This window comes from Salmo salar, chromosome ssa19 (assembly GCF_905237065.1).
Source record: "Salmo salar chromosome ssa19, Ssal_v3.1, whole genome shotgun sequence".
NCBI classification, from domain to species: Eukaryota; Metazoa; Chordata; class Actinopteri; order Salmoniformes; family Salmonidae; genus Salmo; species Salmo salar.
The window spans coordinates 63,058,926-63,070,378 of NC_059460.1; the positions used below are offsets into that span (position 1 = coordinate 63,058,926).

At 41.3% G+C, this 11,453-nt stretch overlaps 1 protein-coding gene across 3 annotated transcripts in view; it reads right to left on the reverse strand.

Moving 5' to 3' along the window:
• LOC106579092 (nucleolar transcription factor 1) overlaps nt 1-10,377 on the reverse strand; it is a 38,092-nt gene extending 27,715 nt beyond the window's left edge. Inside the window, exons 1-10 of one of the 3 annotated variants that reach the window (XM_014158639.2) lie at nt 9,581-10,376; nt 8,979-9,151; nt 8,440-8,523; nt 5,172-5,327; nt 4,929-4,993; nt 4,698-4,821; nt 4,238-4,357; nt 2,795-2,916; nt 257-404; nt 50-91 (exon numbers count right to left, since the gene is read on the reverse strand). In XM_014158639.2, coding sequence (XP_014014114.2) covers nt 50-91; nt 257-404; nt 2,795-2,916; nt 4,238-4,357; nt 4,698-4,821; nt 4,929-4,993; nt 5,172-5,327; nt 8,440-8,523; nt 8,979-9,151; nt 9,581-9,629 — 1,083 coding nt within the window. In that variant the 5' untranslated portion in view covers nt 9,630-10,376. Of the gene's footprint in view, nt 1-49; nt 92-256; nt 405-2,794; nt 2,917-4,237; nt 4,358-4,697; nt 4,822-4,928; nt 4,994-5,171; nt 5,328-8,439; nt 8,524-8,978; nt 9,152-9,580 lie in introns of all 3 variants that reach the window. The other 2 variants (XM_014158641.2, XM_014158640.2) reach the window with 2 other exon arrangements.
• Nucleotides 10,378-11,453: the final 1,076 nt, after the last annotated feature.

The window sequence follows — 11,453 nt, forward strand, 5'->3', positions numbered from 1 at the left end:
CAAATAGTGTTCACACAATTAGACAGTTTCTGAAATTAAGAGAACTTACACACAAAAATCGGTTCAAGTTGACCACGTATTCTTTCTTTAACTGAAAAACGAACACAGAAAGTTGAATTGGAGGTCAGACATTTCATGTCTGTCTTCACAAAAAGAGATTAAAAGAGCAGCTTCTCAACAGACTTGCCCCCAAACATGAAAATACATACGAAATACCAAAAAGAGTTGAACGGAGCATGCATGTTCTCCAATTAACCTTGTCACAGCGTCTCTGGTAGGCTTCCTTTTTACTCTGTGTCATTGCTTTCCAGCGCTGGGAGCAAATCATCAAATACTGGGTGTTAGGGACTCGCTCTCCCTGTATGGTGGCTTTCTGTTCCTTACAGAAAAGGTTGTAACCCTTCCTAAACCACAAACACATGGTTAACTCAACCTTAAAGGCAGGTACGACCACAAACTCCATCACTGTAAATATGACATGGCCATTTACAGTGCATTCAGAAAGTATTCAGACCCCTTGATCTTCTCCTGATTTTTTTTTACATTACAGCCTTATTCTAAAATGTATTAAACCCCCCCACACACAATCTACAAACAATACCCCAAACTGTCTGACATTTTGGCAACTTTATAAAAAAATACAAATCTGAAATATCACATTTACATACACTACCGTTCAAAAGTTTGGGGTCATTTAGAAATTTCCTTGATTTTGAAAGAAAAGCAAATTTTTTGGTCCATTAAAATAACATCAAATTGATCAGAAATACAGTGTAGACATTGTTAATGTTGTAAATGACTATTGTAGCTGGAAACGTCTGATTTTGAATGGAATATCTACATAGGCGTACAGGCACCCATTATCAGCCACCATCACTCCTGTGTTCCAATGGAACATTGTGTTAGCTAACCAAAGTTTCTGATTTTAAAAGGCTAATTGATCATTAGAAAACCATTTTGCAGGTATGCAAGCACAGCTGAAATCTGTTGGTCTGATTAAAGAAGCAATAAAACTCTTCTTTAGACTAGTTGAGTATCTGGAGCGTTACAGGCTCAAAACGGCCAGAAACAAAGAACATTCTTCTGAAACACGTCAGTCTATTCTTGTTCTAAGAAATTAAGGCTATTCCATGCAAGAAATTGCCAAGAAAGATCTCGTACATCGCTGTGTACTACTCCCTTCATAGAACAGCGCAAACTGGCTCTAACCAGAATAGAAAGAGGAATGGGAGGCCCCGGTGCACAACTGAGCAAGAGGACAAGTACACTAGAGTGTCTAGTTTGAGAAACAGACACCTCAAAAGTTTTCAACTGGCAACTTCATTAAATAGTACTCGCAAAACACCATTCAACGTCAACAGTGTAGAGGTGACTCCGGGATGCTGGCCTTCTGGGCAGAGTTGCAAAGAAAAAGCCATAAGGCCAGCATCCCGGAGTCGCCTCTTCACTGTTGACGTTGAGACTGATGTTTTCTCTGTTCATCTTTCCCTCAAAACTGACTAGTCTCCCAGTCCCTACCGCTGAAAAACATCCCCACAGCATGATGCTGCCACCACCATGCTTCACCATAGGGATGGTGCCAGGTTTCCTCCAGACGTGACTCTTGGCATTCAGGCCAAAGAGTTCAATCTTGGTTTCATCAGACCAAAGAATCTTGTTTCTCATGGTCGGAGTCCTTAAGGTGTTGTTTGGCAAACTCCAAGCGGGCTGTGATGTGCCTTCCGTCTGGCCACTCTACCATAAAGGCCTGATGGCGGAGTGCTGCAGAGATGGTTGTCCTTGTGGAAGGTTCTCCCATCTCCATAAAGGTACGCTAGAGCTCTCTAAGAGTGACCATCGGGTTCTTGGTCACCTCCCTGATCAAGGCCCTTCTCCCCCCGATTATTCAGCCAGCTTTAGGAAGAGTCTTGGTGGTTCCAAACTTCTTCCATTTAAGAATGATGGAGGCCACTGTGTTCTTGGGGACCTTCAATGCTGCAAAAATGTTATTGTTACCTTACAAAGATCTGTGCCTCAACACAATCCTGTCTCGGAGCTCTACGGACAATTCCATTCGACCTCATAGCTTGGTTTTTGCTCTGACATACACTGTCAATTGTGGGACCTTATATAGACAGACATGTGCCTTCCCAAATCATGTCCAATCAATTGAATTTACCACAGGTGGACTCCAATCAAGTTGTAGAAACAGCTCAAGGAGGATCAATGGAAACAGGATGCACCTGAGCTCAATTTAGAGTCTAATATCAAAAGGGTCTAAATACTTATGTAAATAAAGGTATTTGTTTATTTCTTAGAAATGTGCAAAATTTCTAAAACCCTATTTTCGCTTTGTCATTATGGGGTATTCTGTAGATTGATGAGGGGGAAAAAAGTATACATTTTATAAGAAGGCAGTAACGTAACAAAATGTGGAAAAAGCCAAGGGGTCTGAATACATTCTGAATGCACTGTATATTGAAAACGTATCTATATTTGGAAAATGAATTGGCACTCATGCAATAGTTCTGTAAAAGGCATGAGTGGACCCAATAATGTTGGAGAGCTGCTGACTTACGGAACAGTATACTTGTGTAAAAATAAATTAAAATACTGTAAATATGCTCATACTAATTGTATGGGTTAACACCAACGTTCAAGCCTGAAGAAGGCACCTGTGCCGAAATGTTGTTTACCCACTAAATTATTGGGAGCATATTTAGAGAGTGTGTGACTATCTTTCTGTTTACTCATACAACAGTTACTATTTTGCCAAAGGTAGCCTTTTATGGTAAAGGTAGGCCCAGTGACTTACGATGGGGGTTTGTCAGGCTTGCCGTCTGCCAAGTCCTTCAACAGTCTCGCACTGTGGCGCAGAAGCGGCTTATGCTTGGCCTTCCGACTCCCGTTATTCTCTGGGTGCTCCTCCATCTCCTCCTGCAACATGAGAGTTGTTCATGGTTGATTGATTCATGTGATGCAAAAATCAACAACCTAAACCATAAATGTGTCCTGGAACTTTGCATTGTGGAACATTGTGATAGTGAACATATTGTTAGCTTCTAATTCTCAGAGTAAAAACCTCAACAGACACTATGAAAGTTTAACCAAGTTTACTCTTCCCAGAGGATCAATACAGCTGCATTAGACAAAACATGTTTCCACCAACACAAGTATATATATATATATATATATATATATATATATATATATATATATTTATATACATACTCCAACTTAGATGCACTCCTTCTCTCCAACCCTTACATCTTTTATGGTTCGACAGGAAGACGAAGTGACGGGGTAATAAACCGCTCCTCTTCCCTTAAGGTGACCTGACCTCAACCCCGTTGATGCCTAATCCAAAGCTCTCCACCCGTATCACCTATAGCACTCCGTGACTGCTTCCCCTCTACCCAGCACATTCCAAAGCCATCTGGGCTCCTACAGATAACCATTAACTTCTGCTGTAAAAACCAGTCTCTATCACTCCTCACATACTATAGTATTACTCCTGATGGAACATTGTTATACCGAAGACATGATACAAGTTTGACACAGAATCTAACAATATACTGAACAAAAATATAAACGCAACATGTAAAGTGTTGGTCCTATGTATCATGAGCAGAATTTAAAAGACACCAGAAATTTTCGGTATGTACAAAAAGCTTATTTTTTTCTCAAATTGTGCACAAATTTGTTTACATCCCAGTTAGTGAGCGTTTCTCCTTTGCCAAGTAAATCCACATCAAGAAGCGGATTAAACAGCATGATCATTACACAGGTGCACCTTGTGCTGGGAACAATGAAAAGCCACTCGTGCAGTTGTCACACAAAACAACGCCACAGATGTCTCAAGTTTTGAGGGAGCATGCAATTGGCATGCCAACTGCAGGAATGTCCACTAGAGCTATTGCCAAGGAATTGAATGTTAATTTCTTTACTATAAGCCACCTCCAACTTTGTTTTAGAGATTTTGGCAATACGCCCAACCGGCCTCAGAACCGCAGACCACATGTAACCACGCCAGCCCAGGACCTCCACTTCCAGCTTCTTCACCTGCGTGATCGTCTATGACCAGCCACCCGGACAGCTAATGAAACTGAGGAGTATTTCTGTCTGTAATAAAGTCCTTTTGTGGGGAGAAACTCATTGTGATTGGGTAGGCCTGGCTGCCAAATCGGTGGGCCTATGCCCTCCCAAGCCCACCTATGGCTGCGCCCTTGCCCCATAAAGACATCAGCAAAACACCCACCTCCTCATACTGTGTCTGCTGCTCCAGAGAGCGATTGATCCACTTGAGTTTCTCCTTGTCAGGTAGCTTGGACCAACGCGTCTTCTGCTCAATACTCTGCCTGATACAGTCTACTTTTTTCTGTGGAGAGAAACATGATGCTCTATCACCTGCAGTTCATGTGTTTCTTATGCAATGTAGATTCATCAGCAAGACTAACCTGTATAAATAACAGTTACATTTAAATTAATTGTGTATTGGAACAGTCAGTGGGAGGTCAGGATAATCAGTCATTCCTCTATATAAAGAATATGCCATAACATATTATAAGTTGTTTAGTAGAAGCAAATTGCTGAACTCTGAAGACACACCGGCCCTTGCTAATTAACATCCCCCACCCATCCACTAGCTAGCCTTGTAGAATATTTCAACAAAAAAATAAGCCTTGAACAGATTACATTAGATTAGCTATGACACTCACATCTGGGTTGGCTTGAAGGAATATCCTCCTCTCGTGGCGGTACCAGAGCCCGTGGGGTGTGAGGGGCTCACTCATATTCTTTAAACAGTCTCTCCGTACCTTCTTCCCCCCAGAGTACTCTTTCCTGGAGGAGCATTGGTTCAGTTGAGACTTTAGAAAGTCAAACAAACAAACAAACAAACATGTATCTATGACATCAAGAGAGCAACAGACAGCTCAATACATTTTTACCTGAACTTCCTCATGCTTTTCTCATACATTTCCTTCTCTTTCTGGAATGTCGCAACATATTTAGCCTATAAACCAGAAATAGGAAGTAATCAACCAGTCAGTCAAGTGTATAGGTTACAAAGGTATCTTAGTCTAACTCAAACCAAAGAATTCGAGGATAAATAAATTGTGCTATAGCAACTTGAAAATAGGAGATCATTGCCATTATGACTATAAAAAAGTACTTCACACACACTGACACACCTTCTCGTGCTCTGGGAGCTCATTATACTTCCCTCTGATTAACTTAAAGAGCTCAGAAGTTGTCATTTCAGGCTGCTGCTTCTCAAACGTTTCATGGTTTTCTCTGAAGAAGATGCTGTTTGGCGGGGTAGGTCTCCTTGGGAAGTCAGGGTGTATCTGCAACAGAACAGAGAAGATTTCTCCAATATGTAAAACATCCTCTTAAAGTCCTACTCCAGTCTCCTTTTCAGCTAATTTACCACCCAATTCACTTTACAAAAAAGGCACATCTCTGACATGGCACAAGTGTGGGGGGTGGCCCTTTCCTCTTTTCTTCTCGATTGCTCCTCTATTGTTCTTCAAGCATGGGGGAGGCCGATGAAAATCAGATGGCACCACCAGACCAACTCCATGAAGTTTGCGCTTGTCTAAAAAAAAACACTATTTGCTCAAAACATATTTTTTTTACCCTTGTACATTACTGTATTTATACATAGGATATTGTTTTTCCAATAGGAACAGCACTGTAACAAGTAATGGACAAGAACAAAAAAAATGACCAGTTTGCCACTTGACATTAGAAAAGAAAAGGAGAGCTGTACACTCTAGCTCAGATACAATAATTGAATAACCTAATAACCAACATTTCGACAGACAAGTTGTCTTCATCAGGGTATAATGACAAACACTGCGGGTCACTAGTTTATAAAGTGTCTAATCATGGCCGGGTGTGGACTGATATCATTGGTTAATTCTCAGATATAAAGAACATACAATTTGGATACATAGGCCTACAAACATTTACAATGAATAGCAAAATCACAATAATCACAAGAATGGCTTCAGATCAAAGTCTACGTTGAGACCGAAATTAAAGATCCAGGCAGCCTCTCCTTATAACAATAAATTGTCGAGGTCACCCCCCTCTCCTAGGGAGGGTAATATGTTCAATGCCTACAGCAGGTGGAAGCTTCTAGGTCTACTCCAGGGTCTCCGACAGGTCGATCACGAGCTACCAGTAGCTCACAGCCCACCTATGAGTAGCTCGCCAAACAGTTCTGTAAGCACATGCAACTTTTCACGTTCCACTGCAAACTGTCATTAACAAAATCTCACAAGTATCAGACACCGCAAGCTCCCAGCTACTATTTAATCAACACAACATTGACAAGGTAAAAATCTGTCCTTCTGCCCCTGAACAAGGCACTGTTCCTAGGCCGTCATTGAAAATAAGAATTTGTTCTTAACTGACTTGCCTAGTTAAATAAAGGTTTAAAAAAAAAAAAAAAATCCCACCCATGGTTAGCCACTAAAGGCTTAAAAAGCCAAGCACAATATCTGCCAATTAATTTCTAGCAATATTGCCCGCCTGTGTAGTGCGCGTGTTTGTCTATCACTCTCAGTGTAGCCAGTTGATGTGATAACCGTCGTCGGTTGACAGAAATACTTTCCCCAAAACCGTCTAAATTAAATGTTAACTGCAAAGTAGGCTTACCTGGCAGAAGTATATCATGAGTAAGTATATCATTTGTATCTGTTATTTGCAAACTTTGCATTGAAATGAGCAGTAGCAGTACAGAACCATTGCAAGTCCAGCACATTAGATGCACATTCCTCACTAGATGCACAATTAAAGAAAATCAAAATGTGTTCGTTTTCTTCTCGAACCCCCCCTTAATTGTTTACTAACCATTATTTTACCAGGAACAGTACCAGTCAAATATTTGGACGCACCTACTCATTCAAGGGTTTTTCTTTATTTTTACTATTTTCTACATTGTAGCATAATAGTGAAAACATCAAAACTATGAAATAACACATATGGAATCATGTAGTAACCAAAAAAAGTGTTAAACAAATCAAGCCACCCTTTGCCTTGGTGACAGCTTTGCACACTCTTCTCTCAACCAGAATCATGAGGTAGTCACCTGGAATGCATTTCAATTAACAGGTGTGCCTTGTTAAATGTTATTTTGTGGAATTTCTTTCCTTCTTAATGCATTTGAGCCAATCAGTTGTGTTGTGACAAGGTAGGGGTGGTATACAGAAGCTAGTCCTAGTTGGTAAAAGACCAAGTCCACATTATGGCAAGAACAGCTTAAATAAGCAAAGAAAAACAACAGTCCATTACTTCAAAGCAATGAGGAGCATTCCAAGAACTTTTCAATTTTCTTCAAGTGCAGATGGAAAAAAAAACATCAAATTCTATGTTGAAACTGGCTCTCATGAGGACCGTCACAGGAAAACAAGACCAAGAGTTACCTCTGCTGCAGAGGATAAGTTCATTAGTTACCGGCCTTAGAAATTGCATCCCAAATAAATGCTTCAGAGTTCAACAGACATCTCAACATCAACTGTTCAGAGGAGACTGTGTGAGTCAGGCCTTCATGGTCGAATTGCTGCAAAGAAACCACTACTAAAGGCCACCAATAAGAAGAAGAGACTTGCTTAGGCCAAGAAACACGAGCAATGGACATTAGACCGGTGGAAATCTGTCCTCTGGTCTGATGAGCCCAAATTTGAGATTTTTGGTTCCAACCGCCATCTCTTTGAGACACGGTGTGGGTGAACGGATGATCTCCGCGTGTGTGGTTCCTACTGAGAAGCATGGAGTTGGTGTGATGGTGCTTTCCTGGTGATAGTGTTGGCGATTTATTTACAATTCAAGGCACACTTAACCAGCATGGCTACAACAGCATTCTGCAGCGATACACCATCCCATCTGGTTTGGGCTTAGTGGGACTATTATTTGTTTTCAACAGGACAATGACCCTGGCTGTGTAAGGGCTATTTGACCAAGGAGAGGAATGGAGTACTGCATAAGATGACCTGGTCTCCACAATCACCTACCCTCAACCCAATTGAGATGGTTTGGGTTGAGTTGGACCGCAGAGCGAAAGGAAAAGCAGCCAACAAGTGCTTTGGTTACTACATGATTCCATATGAGTTGATTTCTTCACTTATAGTACAATGCAGAAAATAGTAAAAATAAAGAAAATCCCCAAATCCTTAAATGAGTAGATGTCCAAACTTTTGAATCGTACTGTATATTGACAGAAAACTTAGTGCACTACTTTCTCTTGGAACACTAAGGACGGGGAAGAGTTGCAGGGGAGAGGAGAAGAATGTCCCCATTTGAAAGCTAGAGAATAATTAGTAGCTTGCGACATGTTTCATTTTTAAAAGTGCTAGGAAAGGTTGGAGATCCCTGTTCTACTCTATTACTTTAAGCAACTTTCTATAGGTTCAAGAGGGACATTTACAGGAGTTAGACCGAGTTCTCACTTACCCTCCAGTTCTTGCCCTGGAAAGGGTTTTCAAAGGCAACCTCAGCTTCAGTGACCAGCTCTGTTAGAGAACGTATCTTGCGCACCTTAGAGAGAAACACAGACATAGTATGTTTTGATAGTATCCCGTGTGGCTCAGTTGGTAGAGCATGGTGCTTGCAACGTCAGGGTTGTGGGTTCGATTCCCACGAGGGACCAGTATGAAAATGTCCCCACTATGTATAAGAGTGTCTGCTAAATGACTAAAATGTAAATGATAGACATTGCTTTGTATATCTCTGTACCAAGTTCATGTGAACCAATGTATGAATATTTTGACTAGCATTTCATATTCCATGAGAACCAAGAACAAACATACAAGAGTAGCCTAACTCATTTACTTAACGGATAGCAAGGTAGCCAACTCAGATGAAACGCTGTCTGTCTCAGGAGAATGTGCCTATCCTGGTCCCAGATATGCTAGTGCTGTATAGCCAACTCAGCTAAACAGTGCAAACAGATCTGAGGCCAGGCTAGGGTTTCTAGGCCAGAAGTCACCCACCTTTTTTGATAGCTCCTTCCACTTCTGATGACACATCTGTGGAGAGTAGGAACCGAAAGCCACCTTGTCCCACTTCAGTGTCCTCTCCCCTTTAGTGTAAATACTCATGTCACCTTTGGGAATGTTTTCTTTGATACCATGCAGGAGCTTTATCAGGTCCTCCCTACCCCAGGCTGTAACCAAAGGACAGACATACAGAACGATGACCAACCAACCACTCAGTCAGACACAAACAGACGTCCACAGAACAGACGGTCAGACAGACAGCAAACCGGTCAGACAGATGTCTAAGAAATCAAACAGACAGATGTATCGACAACACAGATAGACAGCCATATTGACAGAAACAGACAGACGACCAGTCAGACAAACAGACAGTCCACAGAAGAGACAGACAGGGGGGGCAATGACAGAGTGACAGGCAAAACCTTACTGCATTTCAAGCTAACTTACAGTGAAAAATGATAAACATGCCTAATTGAACTACATACAAAATGGTTGCTTGAACTCGATTCCAAAATTCACAGCTCAATGATCCCAGCCAGCTGGTCAAGTCACTTCACACCCCGGGGATTAGTTAAAAACATTCATACATTACTTACCTTGTTTTTCACAACTTGTCTCCATTTCTTCTTCCTCTGTAAAGTCCATCACAAACTAGTGGCGATGTTTGCACGAGTAATAGCGGCTATGTGAGTAACGCTAGCTAGCTTAGCTGCTGAAGAACCACATGGCTAGTTCAAACTCATTCGTGTGGTCATTGGAAGCACGCGAGACGTTCCCATTTCATGGTCCTGGTGCAAGCAATAATGTTTAGCTAAATGAAATACTCAAATTCATAAACAAATGATATACATAGGTAGCTAAAGTTGTGCATTTTCGTTGGGAGAGGCTATACGGAAACGCCTGGTGCCGAAAATGACGTAGATTGCGCAGCTGAAACTGGGAGTCGAGTGGAAACGAATGTATTCGGTTCAGACAGTCGAGTCGTCCTGCTGAGTCCAAACCAGCTATATTATGCTAACAGCAGCAGCATGGCGCTAGTTAAAACTTGTAAAAGTGGGAACAATTGAGAAATAACCATCTGGAATATGCATGTCACCTTGACATGCCAATGTAGGCTGGCTAAAGTAACGACGAACCGATGTGAATCCAGTGCAATGGTGTATCTCTGAAAACCGGATGCATTCGGAGTTGTTGTCTTCTCAGATAGGTTAGTTATTTAACAAAAAACATGTGGCATAGTAATAAGTAAAAGAGAAGTAGCTAGATAGTGTAGCTAATCTGGCCAAAATGACAGCTAAAAAAAAACCACATGTATTGCTTTTGTAGTCCGATAAAAACGGAATGACTGAACACTCCCACGTCCCAACTTCGGCAGACTAGTTTAAAATCATTGCTGAAGTTTCTAGCCACAAGCTAGCTGGAGGGGGCTCATTATGACAACTTTCAACCGAGAACCGAATCCGTTCGTCCCAATGATTTATATCAATAAAATCTAAATTATTTATAAAGCCCCTCTTACATCAGCTGATGTCACAAAGCGCTGTACAGAAACGCAGCCTAAAACCCCAAACAGCAAGCAATGCAGGTGTAGAAGCACTAGATGTATATATAAAAATAGGCTATATTGTAAAAATGTATCAATACAAAAATGTTATGTTTTCTTAATTTAAAGGTTAGGGTAATGCATAAGGTTAGCAGAGTGGTTAAAGTTAGGTTTGAAATAAGATTTTAAGAAGATAGAGCTCCCGAGTGGCGGAGCGGTCTAAGGCTTGAGGCGTCACTACAGACCCTGGTTCGATCCTGGGCTGTATCACAACCGGCCGTGATCGGGGGTCCCATAGGGCAGCACACAATTGGCCCAGTGTGTTCTGGGTTGGGGGAGGGTTTAGCCGGGGTAGACCGTCATTGTAAAAGCAGAAATTGTTCTGAACCGAATTGCCTAGTTAAAATAAAAAATATCAATTATAGAAATAGGTGGGATTTATGACTTTGTGGCTTTCATAACTAGTGACGACCATTTGAAGCCACAGGTTGGCCATATTGGCACTCCCCAGTAGAAGCAGTTCTTCATAGGAATTAATTGAATTCTACAGTATTTCAATTAAATGTTTCAAGTACAAAATGACATGTTTAAGTATTTTGTTGTAAAAGTATGCATTTAGGTGTCTGTAATAGAATAAATGTGGCAAAAACAAATGTAGACATTGATAAATGCAATTCTATAGCTTCCAAAATATATTTTAACAAGGGGGAAAGGGGGATTGTCAAAATGGAGGCAAGGAGGCTTCAACACAGCGCCCTCTATTAGTCATCTAGTGTATATATAAATAAAAAGCCTGCCCCTGCAAGCTGGTCAGGCGCATAGTCACACTCTCCTGTGATTGGTCGTTTCCCAAGAAAAGTCTCTGACTTCCAACTTCAGTGCGTTCAAGATAACCGTGAACTCAGAAAAAACAAGCTCCGACTGAC